The sequence below is a fragment of the Apostichopus japonicus genome, chromosome 14, assembly GCF_037975245.1.
Source record: "Apostichopus japonicus isolate 1M-3 chromosome 14, ASM3797524v1, whole genome shotgun sequence".
Classification (NCBI taxonomy): domain Eukaryota; kingdom Metazoa; phylum Echinodermata; class Holothuroidea; order Aspidochirotida; family Stichopodidae; genus Apostichopus; species Apostichopus japonicus.
The window spans coordinates 5,689,940-5,709,526 of NC_092574.1; the positions used below are offsets into that span (position 1 = coordinate 5,689,940).

At 37.4% G+C, this 19,587-nt stretch overlaps 1 protein-coding gene across 4 annotated transcripts in view; it reads left to right on the plus strand.

Annotated features, from left to right (window-relative positions):
* The window catches only part of LOC139979892 (tripartite motif-containing protein 2-like), a 49,852-nt gene that overhangs the window by 15,921 nt on the left and 14,344 nt on the right, over positions 1 to 19,587 (plus strand). For 2 of the 4 annotated variants that reach the window (XM_071991088.1, XM_071991089.1), the window contains 2 exons: positions 14,782 to 16,908; positions 18,092 to 18,247. In XM_071991088.1, coding sequence (XP_071847189.1) covers positions 14,872 to 16,908; positions 18,092 to 18,244 — 2,190 coding nt within the window. In that variant the 5' untranslated portion in view covers positions 14,782 to 14,871 and the 3' untranslated portion in view covers positions 18,245 to 18,247. Of the gene's footprint in view, positions 1 to 1,636; positions 1,883 to 14,781; positions 16,909 to 18,091; positions 18,258 to 19,587 lie in introns of those variants that run through there. The other 2 variants (XM_071991087.1, XM_071991085.1) reach the window with 2 other exon arrangements.

A 19,587-nucleotide genomic window follows, 5' to 3' on the forward strand; every position in this document is an offset into this window, starting at 1 on the left:
GAGGCATATTTAGACTGTGAAATAAAATAAGGTCTACATGGTTCAGCTTATAAATCCTTAAACAATCCCAACTGAAATCAGTTGGAGGACTGATTATGGAGGTGTGGGCCATTCCCTCTCTCACCCCCACCTCCCCCCCCCTCCCCATTGCACATAACACTGGGTTGGTTCCGTTCATGAGCCCAATAAATTAAGACTATTAACAGACAAAAAACATGCATGTCAAAGTAGGTCCACAAAATAAGACTTATACACACTTATCAGAAGTACTTAATAATTAATATTCAAATTAGTTGATAAACTGATTGAAAATGTTTCGATGATGAAGTTTTGAGGCATGAAGGATCATCATTTCTCAGGGACTTTATCAAGATACATTTCCCATGATCATCGTCATCATCATCATCATCATCATCATCATCATCATCATCATCATCATCATCATCATCATCATCATCATCATCATCATCATCATCATCATCATCATCATCATCATCATCATCATCATCATCATCATCATCATTTTCTGTTGATGATTGTTTATTCATCAGTGTCACCCTTAGGGTTAGAAATGATGATACACGGTATAGATAGAATGGGAACCAAAGCAAAGTTTGGTATCCACGTTTCTCTTTATTCTTACGCAGGCCTGTTAACTTAGTCATTTTATTCCCTGGTGAAAAGGGGCAGTGAGAGGACTGCCTGGCTTGTTTCAGGGTCGTTCTGATTATATGCAGATTTGATTGATCATAACTGCTGCTTTGCCCAAACTCAGCATTGATTATATTCGAAACTGATCTTTCTCAGGCTTTAGTCAGAATAGCCTAGATTTTAATCTGTTCTTCACAGTTGCTACTTTGGGTAGTAGCATGCTCACACATTGTGCCTAAGAGAAAACCTGCTTCCCGATAAAGTCTATTTTCCATTTCTTGGTCTACTACCCTAGCTCTCAACCCTGTCCCAACCCATCCTGACCCTATAAATACCCATCTATTCAACAGTAGGAAGATATCTAAACCAGTTGTTCATGAGACATATCAAACATTGATATATTTGTGGCAGAGGTGATCGAATTTACACTCATTGTTTGTATAAATCCCCTTCTCCTTTCCTGTATTCCTCTTCTGCTTTTTTTACTTTTGGCAAACTTGTGACTAATGGAAATATTAGACCATGCTGTACCTAGAATAAACAAGAAACTACCGTCCAATGTGCAGATTACTCACTGCAAAACTGTCACTCTATATACCTACCAATGCTGATGGGTTTTCAGTTTGTAAATGACTGTCATTAAATACTTCCATTTCTCTCACTCCAGTGATTATTTTAGCTCTAGCTACTATCAATAATTTATAAAAAAAATATAAAAAAACAACCACAAAATCCACTTTTGTATTATTTACAGTATAAACAAGACACTTCCTGTTAAATTTTATGGATGGGGTTGTTTCTACAACAAGCTTCTGTTGCAGCGAGATTAGAATTGCCATGCCTTACCTTTCGCTTTCCCTCTTGAGAAATTGGACTAGTCTCACAGGTGAAGTCACAACAATGGACCAATCACAGCAGAGATCTCACTCTGCTCATTAATTATGAATGCATTTAGTGGGCAGCACTACTTGGTTGAAACTATCAATAGCAATATGTCAAATAATCATTGCATGTAACTCTCTAGCTCTGCGTGTGCATGTGTGTGTGTGTACATTCACATAATATACAGTAGGGTTATCAGTGTGGGCACTATACTCCAAATCGATGTACAGTAGTCTGCATTAGTACACCCACAATGTTGGATTCTTAAACCAGCAAAATTTATGTGGAAATTTTTATCAAGTTTTTGTACCATTGGGGATGCATTCCGCAAGCCAGCCATGAATTCAAGGTGAGTTTTGCAGCATTTGTTTATCAGCTGGAATATGTAATACTTGATTACATGCTAGAAGGTTCAAGATGCTTGCATGTGGGTTGCCAACACCTAATATGAGAGAGAGAGATAGCGGTACGTTGTCAAGTACAGAGCTAGTTCATGTGTAATACAGTGTACAGTAATTATAGCAGTTTAACTTAGCATCCATGTGACTTTGAATTGTGATAATGTTATTCTTCTACTGCAAGCTCTGCAAGCTAGTGGTTGCAATGGATTTACTTTATTTATGAGTAAGTCAAGATTTCTTATGGTATTGTTGCATTTCTATATAAATGTGAGTATATGTGTTGTAGTAGACATATAGGCTGTAAAAGGAGTCCCAACATACCTTCAAATCAGTGGCGTAGGAAGGTACTTTTGAGTGGGGGGCTGAAGACTGATGGCCGGCCTGGGAGAGGGGTCTAAGGGGAGGGGACACCCCCTCCCCTTTGGAATTTTTTGCATTTCCAGGTGGCCTCAGATGCAATCTGGTGCAATATAGCACACTTCAACACCCACTCCGTTTTGTAAACTTAATTTTGTATTTTCACCTGGCCTTAGATGCAATTTGGTGCTCCAAATGAGATTTTTTTCTCATTTGGAAATGAAAAAGGGGTTTTCTGACTTGCGAAGCGGAATGATACTTCCGCTCCTCCACATTTTTCACTGGCCCCCCCGGTTCCTACGCCCTTGATATAGGCTGTTAAAGAACTCTCAACATACCTTAATTCAAATTACACATAAGAACTGAATATTCATTTTGAGCTGGGTGTTGAGTAAGTAAATTTTTCATCAATCTAGACTTCTAAAGGTGATGCATCTCTTTATTTGAACGTTATTTAATATCAACTGTGTAAAACGGAGTAATTTATTCCGGTAAATTACCAAGCAAATTGCTATGCAGGTACCGTATACCTAGATGTTTTTGTACACATCAGCAACCATATTATTTTATGAGACAAATTTCAAAGCCTTCCAAACTGCCACACAGATTTGAACATGAAATGTTTTCCCGTACAGTGTAGATATATAAAGTACAACTATTATATGTCACATTGCTGGAGCTCTATAGAATATCACTAAATCTTGTTATTACTGTCCCACAATAAAGGATGTCTGTACAGACGTACATGATACATTTACACTGTAACAATGTAACTCATGTAGCAAAGCTCTCAGAGTACATGTTGACATTCACTCCAGATTTAATTAAGGTTGACATTTCATGCCTCTTTGTATGTTAACGTCATGTGAAGTAGTTAAAAATATTTCATTTGGCAATTTCTTCTCAAGGGACCATTGCTCAAGTAGTTTTATCTGGCCTGACATTTTCTTGGAAGGCAGTTCTGTTACATCATACATGTCACGACAGACTGACATGACATATACATATATATATATATATATATATATATATATATGTATGTATATATATCTATATATATATATATATATATAGATATATATTTATATATATATATATATATATATATATATATATATATATATATTTATATATATATATATATATATATATATATATATATATATATATATATATATATATACATATATATCTATAATCATGGTTTATTTGGTTCTAATTCCATCAATGTAACTTACACTTATCTAGCCTCATACTTTCATTGTTACATTTTATACTTTTCATTGGACTACCAAGTATTGCTGACGAAGGTCCCAGGGGGACCGAAATTTCCAATATATTTCTAAAACGTATTTTACTCCTTATTTGTCAATTATGAGTCATATCTTAATTCTCTGGTTTTCTCTAATAATATTTCCTTTTGGAGTAAACGTGGACTTTCTTTATAATATATATATATATATATATATATATATATATATATATATATATGTTGATACTAGGTGAGACTAGTGGAACACTAGTAGTTGTAACTCGGAGTTTCACGCGTTATAGCAATCGTCAGACAACTATATATATTACATACATATAATATATATATATATATATATATTGCTATATATTGCTATCCATATATCTTAAACATTAGGCAGTCTCCAATATTTGGTAGAAAATCTGTCTACTTAAAATGACTCTAACAGTAAATCTATCAAAGGGAGACACGTTGGTTGACGTATATAATTAAAGAACCTAATCCTGCAAAAGACTGGTACCGTTGAGTGATCATAAATATAAATAACTCATGCATAGACAACTCTGCAACACTCTATACTCTCACTGACTGTGAAGTCAATGGGGGAGCTCAGGCTGTGCTTTCAGTGTGGAATCCCTAAGCTGGCAAACAATGTTTAGTTAGGCTTCCATGGTAACAATCACAACAATATTGGTATTGTGCATATTAGGGCACATTTGGTTGTCTTTGACTGTCTGGGACAGAATTTGTAATATTCATTTTACTTGTTGTGGTCAGTGATGTAAACTCATAATCTCAATGAAATAAATTGTCATCAGACATCAAAATACTCCCACCCTCTATTTTTGGGCCTCTTCGTGGGTTTTGCAATTTTTCTATTGATCAAAGTCTAAACAAGAACTTTGCTTTGTTTAACTGAGCTACATCTGCCTACCATCACATTGATATGGTAACCACTTCCTATTCATGAACTTGTGGGTAGGCTGGTATTACACAATGATGGGTTTACAACATAGGGATATTCTCATGATTACTTTTCCAGCTCCCCAGAAGGATTTCTCTCGGTAAGAAAAAAATGGCTGCGACATCGGTCTGAGTAAGGCTTTAGCTCTGCAAAGTTACGGAGGATAATAGTACATTTACAGTAGTACTTATTACCCCTGTGTGTATATCTACTGTGTGTTAATGTAAGTGCTGTAACTGAAAGCTTGTGCTAAATCTTAATTGTGTGGAATAAATAATAAAGCCTTTCATCAAGTGTGATACAAAGAACCTAGTACAGGGGGTATGTAGTAGTAGGTACTACATTCATTGTCTTGGACTCCCCTTCACATGTGTGTATGTATGTGTGTATTGACGTTCATGTGTACATATATATATATGTACATATGTACATATGTATATATGTTCAAGTGTGTGTATGGGTGTGTGTTTGTATGTATATATATGTATGTGTGTATGCTATGTGTGTATGTATATATGCATGTATGTATGGGGGTATGCATGGGTGAATGTATATGTATATATATGGGTATATGTAGTAGTAGGTATATTCATTGTCTTGGACTCCCCTTCACATGTATGTATGTATGCGTGTATTTACGTTCATGTGTACATATATATGTACATATGTACATATGTTCAAGTGCGTGTATGGGTGTGTGTTTGTATGTATATATATGTATGTGTGTATGCTATGTGTGTGTGCTATGTGCAATATGCCTGTAAACATTCAACACGGACTGCCTAGTATCTAAGATGTAGCATGGTTTTATAAAATCAAAAGATATCAAATTAATTGTGAACTCATTTCTCGCTGACAGAGTAAAAGTGGAACAACAATTTAGATGTATGTTTTCATTAGTATACTGTAATTGCCTTGTAATATAAAACCCAATGAATGTTTGTACAGCAAAATGCATTTTAATAGCTCAAGTGTCCATGAGGATATAGGGTTAGATGATGACTCATGCAGTTACTATTGTTGTCCCAGTGTTCTCGATCTTGTAGACTTGTTGTTCTGTCGGCCTTGGCCACTGTCTGACAACTTGTCCTTGAAAAATGAAAGGCTTTCATTTACATGCACTTGTGAAATCAGAGTTGGTTGAATGATACAAGCGAGCTTAGTGAACTCAGCTGTTTCTCTATATCAGTATATATGGTTTAAGTTTACAACAATCATAAATAATTTTACACTGACTTGATAGTTAGTGATGCATGAGTTGGCCAGGAGGGATGGAGCTGGCGGTGGGGGGGGGGGGATATGAATGTCCCAAGATTAGAAGTGTTTTTCTTCTTCATTATGTAGAGAATAATATTGTAACTGATAAAGCAAAATGTTGCTATGTACATAGGCAGAAAGATGCATTGCAGTTTTCCTATATAGAACCTTGTTGATCTCAGCATTTTATGTGAGATTAACCAAACATCATAGTCCTGTTCATAATATACTTGCAATGTAACCTCTGAATAGTGCCTTACACCCATGATGATATTCCTTGTGTGTAGTATCTGTAGTTTTATCTTTCTTTTAATGTGTTTTGTACACTGATGTAAAATTTCTTTCAGACGTTGGTGCTGGGTTTCTGGGAACTGAAAGGAGTGGTAGCGCTCTTTCTAGACTTTATACCATTAAATTACTCCATCGATCGTACCCTTCTTGCACATGTATACCATCTGGAGGATTTTACATATAAATAGAGTAATAGACCCTTCACTGCAATTTCTTTTGCAATTTTTTTCTTTTTATTTGATTTTCTTCCCCCTTCCCCCTTTTTGGTTAGTAAATCAAGTTTTCAGATTGCAAAGTTTAGTCATGGTTACTTTTTTCCATCAGATTATTGATAAACATTGATTTGATGGTAACACCATTGTTTCAATGAAGATAACAAAGGGATATTAAAGGGGAAAAGTAAGAACTAAGAACTAAACCTTTCAGAAATATGAGCAATCTTCTGTACAGTAACATGGCAAATAATGATGGATCTTTGGGGGCCTTGTATTTTACATAGATACACTGACATTCTAAGAAGGCATGGTCTCACCCATATCTTCCCAGTCATGCTAACAATTTGACACTGGCGTAACCACAGGGTGGACATGGAGGGAGCTAGAGGGTTGATGGTGCAGGAATCCTATTCAATTACAGTGCTGTATCTAGTAACATTCAGGAAACATGGACCCATGCAATGTAATATACAGTACCAAGATACCCTCTCTGCCTAACCCTCTGCCTCCCCCTCTCTGCCTCCACCTCCCCCTCTGCCCCCTGTCTGCCTCCCACTCTCTTCCACTGTTATTTAAGGGCTCAGGCTACACCCACCAACCTCCTGTTTTTTTTTTCTGTTAGTCCTTCTTACAACTGGAGAGGATCATTTCTGTGAAGACTTAAATTGCCCTCTGGATGATTTAAGTGCAGCCATATATATACAGTATGCATTCTACAACATGACATAACAGTTAAGGGTTTCTCATACTTGTTTGAATGCATCACATAACTAGCCAACCATTGCAACACTGGAACACTAAATTGACAAGTACCTGTTATACGAGTTGACTGTTCTCAATTCACAGCACTACTTGGATCTTACTTATATGAGATCTCACACACCTACGACACAAACCTTCATACAGAGTGCATTCACCCACATCTTAAGCTGAACTCTATAAAGATGTATTCTATCCTATTTCTGTCCAGGGAGGTTAACTTCCTTGGTTCCATGAATCAGTGGCAGGATTCTCGCTGATAGATCTAGTTCACAGGTCACAGGTGTTAACCTCATCCGTCCATCCAAGATTAATAAACAGTAAAGCTAAGACTAGTTTTACTGTATATGGTGGAGTTCACAGCAAAAGTCAGCTTGTATTGGCATGAATTAGATGATAAGGATAGAATTCCTAGCGCTAAGTTGAATTTTGATGTGCAAAAATTTCCTTTTACTTCCCTTCTCTTCACATCCATGGTAAAAAAAGCAAATTTCTTATTTGAGATAATCAAGATTATCTTCCATATAAATTTAATTTTATGCTGTATTGGCCCCAAATATGCTAGATATACAAATATGGTCACCTTTGGTCAACATTCATAAAATGTTTTTATTACAATCCCTTCTAGGAAATTTTCCTCACTGGGACATTCAGTCATCTTGTGTATTCCTTAAAAATGGTCTGAGAACAATTTGGAGAGTAAAGACCTTCAGGAAGGTACTTTTTTGAAAACTTCTAGCAATTATAGCGTGCTATATTTTTGGGCCTATACTGACTACCTTTAATATCATCATGAGCTAGCTGTCAGTGTAGTAGTGCATATAAAGTTGATAATTAACAATTCTTTGCAATTTAATGTCAGCGTAAAATTTGTAAGAGCTGATGCTCTATTTGCTTATTAACTTGCATTGATTATTAATGCAATAAAAAAAAACCCACACAATTGCCAACCTGGATTTTTTCAAAATTTGATCCATATTACTTAAATTCTAATATCTAGGTCAGTGTAAATTATACAAACACAAGCCAGTATCAGACTGGTGCTTTACATGTATATATATATTTTACATGACGTGGGTGTTGGCGAGGGGTTGGCAGGGCAGGGCGGGGGGGGGGGGAGATTGGCACTTGCCTATCAAATCAAAGTAATAAACAATAAGAAGCCAAACCTGCCATTTTGTCAAAAATAGAATTAAATGATTAATTCTATAACTTATTAAAAGTTAGTTAATTCTTTGGAAGGTTAACTGGTTATCCAAAACTCAAAGATTACCCCCCCCCCCCCCTTTGGATTTTCTTTTCTGCAAACGTCCACGGCCATTTACCTTGTACAGTAGAGTATTAATGCAAAGAATTAGAGATAAGAATTGGCCATATAACATTCTTTTTCTGGGTCACTGGTTTGTTTAATCTCAATATTTCATATATCTTATATAAATTGTCAAGAATAATATATAGGATAAAATTCCATAGTTTTAGAAGTTGAGAAGATTTATCAATCAAAATACTGACCATATCTAGACAAACTCTCTTGTTAGTCTCACATTGTTAAATTACGCTTTATGTAGTTGGAAACTATATATGAATCAACTACTGTAGTTGTCATCAGCTTGCCTGTCTAAAGATTTGCAAAATAAAAGCTTGTGCATGACTTCACTTGAGCAGTTGTAGTTGGGATCTATGAAACAACCTTTCACTCATGAATGTTTATCAAGGGATGACAAAATAACATTTCACATAAACTTATTTACTTTAAGATTTACACCAGGTGGTAAGGTTGCACCATGTCAAACCAGTCCTGATATTTACTCTTACTGATTTGCTGTACATGGTAACTGTCATTATATTTGTTCAGGGTTCTACCATTTTTACTAAAGGCTTTCTCTTGATGCATGTTATAGAAAGGAGTTACACCTATATCTCAAATGATTAATTTAGACAACAACAATAAAAATTAAACTTAGAAAATTAAAACTTAGAAAACTTAGACAAAATATAAAATTTTGACATCAACAATTAAAATTAAAATAATAAAAAAATAAACACTTAAAAAAAAAATGTAAAAAAAAATATATAAAAAAAATTAAACTTTCATATCTCTTAGGATCTTAGAAAGTATAAAGTTTGGAACAATTGATCAATGTGAAGGACATTGAAAGAGGAATGTTAGATGAATTCTAACATATTTTATCCTCAACAAACTTATGGATCAGTACTCCTGATTGAGGTCTCCATTAAGAGTTACTTAACATGTACATGGTGACATGCATGTTAATGTGTTCTATGTAGTATATAATATGTAATATACGTCATTAATGTTTATCTAGCCTACATTTATAGTAATTTGATTGACAAATGCTGACAGCTGCCCCTGATGGATCTTACCTTTCAAATTGTACGTGATTAAAATCAACGTCAACTATGTTTACTAAAAGACAAGCAAACATTTAGATCTTTTAAAGCAGGTAGTTGTGTTTATGTTGCATCGAACATCTCAATTGATTAACAATTAGCCGGCTACAAAAAAATGTTTAGTTAAATGGTTTTTATGTACTCAGCTTTAAGGCATTGAAAACTCGCCCCAAACCGCGTGCAGCGCTCTGAGAAAGTTAACTTTCCGTTGCTTGCAAATGACATTTTCTTCTTGTCGCTACAAAATGCAGACAGTAATGAAACATGATACCGTGTTACTTTTATCTAGACCTGAGGTGTCCATCGATGCTATGTACAACGTGTTGTGGTTATTGACCGTAGCTGTATGTATTGACTGTACATTAGTGTCTATAATTACCGACAGTAGCAAGCTGTGTGTGTAGTTTCTGGGATCGATGGTGGTGTCTAACACTTCTGTTACACCTCATTTGAAACTAGGTCAGATTACCGGCATGAGACGTTTCTTTGTGCGCGAGTCTTCACACCCTTTAAGGCCTGTGGTACTTGTGCAGTGAACATTTCCTAATCAACAAACCTAGCCTGCTTTGCACGTAAAATATAAAGCTTACTTCTAATTAGAGAGATTAAGTTACTTACATACCAGCTCATTTCATACCACCTATAGTCATGAAGCTTGAAAGAGAATTGGATTTATGTGGATAGTGCAATTCATATATATAAACAATGTTATAGCAGTTAAAAACCCAACCAGATGGCAGATTCTTTAAGCAAAGTTTGTAATTTAATATATATCCCTTTAAAACCAGTGTTAGTTCTTCTCTTAAGTCGTATTTCCGCTACACCTTAAAAAACTGCAGATTGCCTGTGGCACTCTGATAACACAAACATGAAAAGTATGGGATTTCATTTAGCACTCTACTTTGGACCATCCAACTCACAAAAAGCTTAAAACAGAGCATTCCTGAAGAATTAATAAAAAAATGGAACAAACAGTCTGGAATATTTGCAAGAGACATATTTGGTAGTCTATTGTTGGATTTTCTTTTGTTAAGATTTATGACCAGGTATGACCCAGGTACAATGTTTACCAGATGGGATCCAAAATTCCCAGTGGACTGTACAGTCATGCTGTTTATACAGCTCAGGCACATTCATGTTTGTTTAGTAACATTTTACAGCGTCTGTCTTTGGAACATTACCATTGAAATTTATGAAAAGACCTTTTGGGAATTGTGACATATTTATTTTCAAAATTAACTACAAATCTGTGATTTAAGATCATTCATCTTTTCTACAGAGCAAGAGAATTTTTTGATTTTTTTTTATTTAAATCAGTTTCTGTTAACATAAGGTGACCAGACGTCCCCTATTTTCGGGGACTGTCCCCGATTACAGTGCGCTGTCCCCAATGAAAAAGTGTCCCCGAAAATGTTCCCGATTCGTCAAAATGTTCAGGAATTTCGAAAATATCCCACATTATTAGTAAAATAGTTGTAAAAACAAAATTTAGTCAAGTGTGCAGTCGCAGAACGGAACTAACCAATATTTCAGGTGGGCCAGTGTAAAGTGGAATATGCTAGATCGATCTAGACTAGCACTCTTTCGTAAAGTAAATAAATTTCATCTAAGAAAATACTACATTTTTGAAAATAAAATTGGTTCAAAAAGTGCTTCTACTATAAGTATCACCAATTTACATCAAAGCACATTAGGCACTTGAAAATTTTCACCCCCTCCCCTTAAACTCCTCCCCTATATCAGTCACGCAATAAATGTCCCTGATTCCAGTCAGGCAAATATGGTCACCTTATGTTAACATGTTTCAAGCAAGACAGTTAAAGTTATGGTTACGGTTTTTTGTGGACAATTTTTTGGCATCTGTCATGAAGGCAAAGGGATAACAAAAATGGCAATTTTAAGTTATTTTTAGGTTTGAGTCATTTCTACAGCTAGCCAGTTTGCAGAGTCAACGAGTGGAGCCACTTTGTGTATACAGATCAATGATTAATGTGCATGCACTAATTTCTATGACAAGATCAGCCATATGTAACACACTACAAGACTAAAGGGTCACAATGTTTTATCATACAGTGTTGTCCACCTAATTGTATCGCAGTACACCAGAGCCTTTGATCTCGTTAGAAAATTTAAAACACTGAGATAATGGCTTCCCATCTCTCTGTCAGTCGAGAATGTCGATATCGACAGATTTAACAGGAGGACTGATTTCTTATTACTAGATATCTGATTAAAAGCTGATTGAGTTTGGCCAGAGAAAAGGTGTAAGGATCCAGTCTGACAGAAGCATGCAGCCTCAACTAATGAACATCTTCATCTCATCTCGATAGTGAGCTAATCTATAGGGAGGAGGAGATGAGAGGATGGGAACTACCTCTGTTTCTAAGAGGACGGAGAGAGGCAGTAGATATATAGCTTACTAACAGTAAAGCAGAGATTACATGGTAGGGAGGAGGAGTTGAAATTCTATCAGCCAAATTTCCTCCCTCCATCCTCTCCATTTTCTACATATGTGGCTTTAAACGATATATGATTAACATGACTTTAGGCTTATCACTGTACATGTATGTAAATTTGAATTTGTGCTTACACCAGCCCCCCCTCTCCCCCACCCCCCCCCTAATGCCAAAACTAGCCATTCCCAAACAAAGAAATTTGCTTCTTGCTACCTGGATATTTGAAGCTTAAGGCTACAATAGAAATCACCTAATCACATAAATAATTGAGTGTGCACTAGATAATTATGAATAGTTTGTTGATTTCAGTGTCATAAGAAATATGAATCATAATTACATCTTGGAAACTCAATCACTTTTGGAGAAGAACCTAACCGAACTGTCATCTTTGCAAATAAGGAAAAGATTAAGGGTGATTGAACTCTCCCAAATGTCTCAGATGGAAAATCTTGTATCATTTTGAAAAATTAATGAAACGTACAGCCTACAAAACCAGGGCGTTAGAAAAACTTGGCTGTGTGATGCTAGATAAGATAATCGTCAGCACTAGAACTAGATAAGCAGGATTGATGACAGTATCGTAAGTAGAGTCATTAGCCAGAGAGCAAGCTATAATTTGTATCAACTCCAATTATGTTTACAGTATGTACCTTGTAGGATAATGACAACATATATTCACGAATAATGACATTTGTAGGATATGATATTCAGTATATACAGTATGGTACATTATTGGTATAACATTTCTGAATAATTAACTAAAATGCAGCAGTCAGCCTACGTGTCTGTCAGATCTTCCTGCCAATTTTGTGAGGCGGAGTGAAACGATACTGAATGAAATGAGAAAAGCCTGGTCTATGACAGCACAGAGTTTTTTTGATTTTTTATTATTGTCATCTTTAATGAGGGTAGTCCTGCTCAGTGCAGAAGCACTGCTTTCCAGAGGAGTTATACAGAGCTGAAAGTAAAACAAGATTCATGTCTACTTAAAAAATAAAAATTTAGTAAAAGTTGTCGGTTCTTTCTAAATCCGTTAATCACAACTCCTTTATTAAGTAATGCGAAAAACAGCAAAGTAGAATTATTTCCTGGAAAACTTATAATTTAATATTGAACTCTTATCTGACCTTCGTCCTGGTTATTAGAGATATATATGTGTTTCACTGATTTAAAGGGTGTGAAGACTCTCTCAAAAAGAAACATCTAATGCTGGTAATCTGACCTACTTTTAAATGAGGTGTAACAGAAGTGTTACTGGACACCACCATCGATCCCAGAAAATACGCACACAGCTTGCTACCCTCGGTATTCAGACACTAGTGTACAGTCAGTACATACAGCTGCGGTCAGTACCCACAGCACAGTGTACAAACAATACAGAGATGGACATCTCAGGTCCAGCTAAAGAAAACAAGGTATCACGTTTCATTACTGTCTGCATTTTGTAGCGACAAGCAGAAAACTTCACTTGCGAGCAACGGAAAGTTAACTTTTTCAGAGCGCAGCACACGGTTTAGGGCGAGTCTTCAAATGCCTTTAAAGCCCTGCCGTAAAGCACTAGGTGGTCATCACTTCAAAATCAGAGAATTAAATTTTAAAATTATTTCATAAGTCTGTAAGTGTTCCTGTACATATATCTGGTCACTTGTTGTTATACAGTAGTTCTCCTCATCTTTGCTGTTTGTATAGACTTCTCTCTCTTCAATAGCTGAATTACTTCCTTCCTTTACACTGTCTGGTTGGAATTTGTTAATTGGCTGACCTGTTACTATGGCAACAGTCCCCTTTCCCATTTGTTCTGTAATATTCATGAAAGCATTGTCTGTACAGTAGGTGTTGAAGTAGAACAGAATAAAAATTTTGAAGGAAATTCTTTTCCAAACAGTTCTGTCCTCTGTCCAGATCTATGCCATGTCTGTAAAAGATACATCTTTTGTAGTTCAATGTTTAGTCTAAGTTGCAATATTCAAAAGTAGAGGAGCCTAAATTTACTAATGTCGATTTATATCCCATGTGTGATATGACTCATGTATACCCATCGATAGTCTGTCAGTTAATTTGCACCCTCTCTACTACATTATGTTCTACTACATACTGACAGTTGAATTCTGCTCACGCTGCCCTGCCGGCCGGCGGCGTCGGCCGGGTAGGTTGAATAATTCAAATCTAAAATGAAATGGTCTAAGGCAGAGAGACATCTGTACGCTTATCACCCTGTGTGTGATCTACATTGATAATGAGACCCATCAGACAAACAGACACATCGTCACAGCTACTACTGTAGACCTATGTTACAATCAGCTGTTCGCTTGCCAGTGCTGCATAAATTCAGGATATATACGATGCAGCGATAGCACGTTTCCTCGAGCCCAAGGCTCTGTTGAAATGACTAACGATGCTTTCTATATATTGGGCAAGGTGTGTCAACAGGTCCAGTAAAGCCATTTGGATTATCTACAAGACTTTGTCTTGAAATATATTTAGATCAGATTGACAAGCTTGTGCAACATATGTATCTGTCATTGTTCTTGTTTGCATTATCGTCGATACTTCATTATTAGGGAAATTCTGCTGTGTGTTATTTAATACTCACGATGACTCCTAGTGTGTTTTTCTGCATACTTTTTTTCACGAGGAATAATTTGTGTTGATCAATTCTAGTTGATTGGTCTAAGAAGTGGGATATATTTATTTCTGGTTTGAATGAGTTTAACTCAATTCACAAGAGTGATTGGGTTCATAGTTTCCTTGCATTCTTGATTTTATTTTTATGTATATTGCCTTTTTTGTTTTAATGCCAGCAGTGAAGCAAGATGATTATTATCGTGTAATATGTACGGGTTGTAATTTTTTCCAATTACGATCCTTTATTTATATCTTCCAGGAATGAAGCAAGATGCCAGGATCAAGTGCAGTTATCATCTGAAGATCTGAAGACCATTCTTGGGAGGAGCTCTGAACCGTCTGTGACATCATGGCTGTACCCAGCCCTGTCATCAAACAGATAGACAAACAATTCTTAGTTTGTGGTATTTGCTTGGACCACTACACTGTCCCTAAAGTGCTTCCTTGTCTTCATACCTTTTGTCAGAAGTGCCTGCAGAACTATCTGCCCCCCGAGTCGCTGTCCCTGTCCTGCCCTCTATGCCGACAGCTGTCTATTTTACCCGCTGAGGGCGTCGCGGGCTTGCAGACCAATTTCTTCATCACCAACCTGATGGAGGTGCTGGAGAGCCCAGAGTGCAACGGGAACGACGAGGTGGGGAGAGATTCCGGCGATCTGGCGTGTTCCAGCCACGACGGGGAGAAGCTCAAGTACTATTGCAACGACTGCGAGACTGCAGTCTGTTACGAGTGTACCATGACGGAGCACGGGGATCACCAGACCACCTTACTGGCGGACGTGATCGAGGAACACAAGGAGGTTCTACGGAAGATACTCGAAGACGTCAAGAGCCAGATACCGATCATAAAGGACGCCTTGCAGAGAGTCGAGAAGATATCGGACGGTCTTTCACAGGAGAAGGCGTCGGCGCTGGAGAAGATCACCAGAGACTTTGAAAGTCTGGAAGATCAGGTCAAAGAGAGGAAACATTCGTTACTTCAGAGCCTGGAAGAGATCTGCACGGGTAAGAGCAGCGTCTTAGAGGATCAGAAAGTCACTTTACAGGATTACTTAGCGAGCATCGAGAGCAACTGCGGTTTCACGGAAAAGACTCTGCTGAAGAGCAACGACACGGAGATACTCTTGATTAAGAAACAGATGCTCACCAAACTTCAGGAGCTCGCCAGACTCTCGGTGCAGACGAAACCAGGAGAGAACGATTTCTTGAAGTTTGGCTGCGAGCTCGACGTGATCGCGAAATGCATCGCAAACCTAGGTATCATTCAGTCCAACAGCGCTGTCCCTCATGAAACGGTCGCCAGCGGCGACGGTCTGAAGAGATCAGCCGTAGGGATACAAACAGTCGTCATGATATCCACAAAGGATCACAGAGGAGAGTTAGTCAAATCGGGAGGAGCGCCTCTCACGGCCAAGTTCGATTCGGCCGATGGGAGGGAAATAACGACGAGTATCAACGACAATAAAAATGGCACGTACGACATTATATACACGCCCTCCAAGGAGGGTGTATACATGTTAGATATAAGGTTATTCAACGAGCACATTAAGAACAGTCCGTTCAGAGTCAAAGTCGTGAAAGACGAAGCGAAGCTGAGTCCAAGATCTCCATCCTCTAACGTTCCCGTCCGGAGCGTGAGACAAAGAGCCACCAGGAGGCCCCACAGTGCCTCGGGGGCCGTCAGAACTCAAAAGAGATCCAACCCCATCGAAGACGACCTGGTCCTGGTTATAGGTTCCCACGGTCGTAACAAAGGGGAATTCACAAATCCTCAAGGGATCGCTTGTACTCCCAACGGGAGAATAGTCGTGGCAGACAGCACCAATCAGAGTGTGCAGGTGTTTACTAACGAAGGAGACATTAAACTCAAATTTGGAATCAGAGGAAGAAGCAGTGGTCAGTTGCAAAGACCGACGGGAGTCGCCGTAGCCGCCAACGGTAACTTCGCGATCGCTGACTACGACAACAAATGGGTCAACATCTTTTCTCCGGAGGGAAAATACGTCAACAAAATCGCCGCCGGGAAACTAGTAGGACCAAAGGGTATCGCAGTCGATAAGAACAATAATCTGGTGGTCGTGGACAACCGTGCTAGTACCATATTAGTATTTACTCCCTCTGGGAAGCTCCTCAGTAAATTCGGTTCCAGGGGAGCCACGGAACAGCAGCTTTGTGGACCTCACTTCGTAGCCATCAACGGCGACAACGAGATTCTGGTCTCGGATTTCCACAACCATTGCATCAAAGTCTTTGATCATGATGGGCAACTAGTCAACACCTTCGGCTCGAGGGGAGAGGGCAACGGTCAGTTCAACGCCCCAACCGGTATTGCTGTCGATGTCCTCGGTAACATAATCGTTGCTGATTGGGGCAATAGTAGAATACAGGTATTTTTGACTTTTATTCTAGGTCATATGACATGAAAGCTGATTGTAGAGATGTGATTGCAAAAGCAATATTGCTTCTGGTCCAATCTTAGCAATGCTTGTTGTAACCTTGATTCCTAAATTTTCTCAGACGATTCTGTCATATTTGGCCTTCCTTATTCGGAGGGGGGTGGGGGGTTGAAGGGGCTATTGTTATAACAAGGAAATTATGACTGTAACATGACAGTTACCATGGTAACATGACAGTTACCATAGTAACATGACAGCTACCCCCTGCTCCTAAACTACACCCAAGTCACTTTTTCTATGCCCCTTAAATTCATTCTGTTTGAGAAAACTCTATCAATTGTCACATTTGTGGTGTTTTAATAAATAGTAAAGCAGTAACTATGTTCGAAATTATTAAAAATGATCCATTAATTGATTAAAGAGACATAACAATAAGTGATAAAGCATCTGGCAATCCACCTAATATCAGGAATCCTGAGAAACATAAATCTGGGATCCCCTAAGCCCCCAATTTGTTTTTATCTCATTCTGATCAACAAGTCTGAAGTCAATCAACATCCATGAAACAGCAATTTTGGGTTCAGAGGCCTGGACACATGTACAGAATTTTCATTTGTTAAAATCCAAACATAAATAGTCCACAATAACTGCATGGGAAGACATCAAATTTTTATGACCAATTGGGTAAAATGATCTCCATCACTAGTGAAGCAACTTGAATCGCATCCCTTGATCATCTGAAAGTAGTAGAGTTGACTGATGGTTTGCATACCTGTAATGGACAAATTGTCTTGTAATACGTAAAGAGTGATAGAAGAATCACATTTAAATAAATTATGCAACAGAGACCCAATATTTCAAACCACCTGTTAAGATGTCAGCCAATGCAAAATGTGTACAGGGTATGCTATAGCTTAAAGAATTTATGCTCTATGTAAAACAGAGGCTAATAAATAATCAAAATACCTTAATTACCAGTTCATTAATGTTAATGAGGTAACATCATCATCGGGGGGGGGGGAGTATAATATTCGTTGCACCAGTTGCAATATTTATTCTCAGTAAATACGCATTGGTCTCGGTTTTAGACATCGGCGACCAACCCTCAAAAGCTGGTTTTAAGTAACCCTTTTTAAGGCGTAATTTTAAAACCTGATTTATATTTCTTTCATAGATCTTTGACCACAATGGTTCATTCCTGTCCTATGTGAACACCACGGCTGACCCGTTATATGGGCCTCAAGATTTAGCCATCACCAGCGACGGCCATGTGGCTGTGTCAGACTCCGGGAACCACTGCGTCAAGTTGTACAAGTACTTGCAGTAGGAGGTACGCCAGTGTGAGTACGTCCCTTGTAGGGGGTTGTTGGATGAGCTCTTCTTAACTAGTACCCCTGCTGGGGGGGCCGCTGGGGGGGATAGGCATAGCTGGAAATTTTGAAGTTTTACTCGGACCTTTTATGAACGGTACTGTAAGGAGGATGGAAACTGTTTATAGAAGCTCAGAGGCTTTATTAGTTGAAATACTTTAAAACAGGGTTGAATGCAAATGAAAGGGTTTATGGTTTGTCTTCGGTTTGATGGTTTGTCTTTGGTTTTATGGTTTGTCTTTGGTTTCTTGGTTTGTTCCTTTACTGTGAGTTTGTTTTGCCTGTATTTAAATTAAGGCTGGTAACATTGAGTCTTGGTGAATAGGAAATCAAAGAATTAAAACATAGTGTGGTAATCTGTCTGTCTGTCTGTCTGCTTGTTTGATGGTTGATATGTGTGTATGATTACATGCATGCATGTGTAAATGTATGTGTGATGTATGTATCTTTTTGTGTGTCCATTCATGACTGCATCTATGGGTGTGTGTACGTACAGTATGTAGGCATGTGTGTATGAATGTGCGTATTGCAGTATGGTACGGATAACTTAACCAAACGTAAGTTTTAAACTTGTGAGCTAACTTAGTTACAGTTACCAAAACCATTTCACCATATTAATTTAGTACATGGAATTACAACTCTTCTTATATATATAACATTTCACCCTATTAATTTAATACGTGGAATTTCAACACTACTTCTTAGACATTTCACCCTATTAATTTAGAATTACAACACTTTTTATTAGATGTTTCACCCTTTTAAATTTAGTACGTGGAATTACAACACTTCTTGTTCGACATTACCTACATATTTTTTTGCCATTGGAGAACAATTCATTTGAACAATAAATTAAGACAATTTAAAAGTGATAATAAAGTTGAAAAAATATTCCCTATTGAGATTATTAACTATGAATGTAAGAATGCTTAATAAGTAGCACTTTATGGCTCTTCCGGGCATATAAAGTTCCTATAAGCAGAAATTTTTTGTTTTGTTTTGAAGGCCTGTATTCCAAGGGTTACCCCTAAATCTTGCCAGAAAGGCTTGGTTCTGTGGAGCTTCCTCTACAATTTAGTTTTATTTTAACATATTTTAATATTGGCTTTTAAAGTGCATCCATGTTATTTGGTAATTCTGAATGCTGCAGTTGATTATTTTTTAAAGAATTTTTACTTTATTTTGATAATTTTGACTAAATTTCTTAAGAGAGGTAGGTACCATAAACTACCTCACCTTAAACAAAAATGGGACATTAATAACTTAGCTTTTTCAAGTTAATTTAAAAATTTCTTAATAA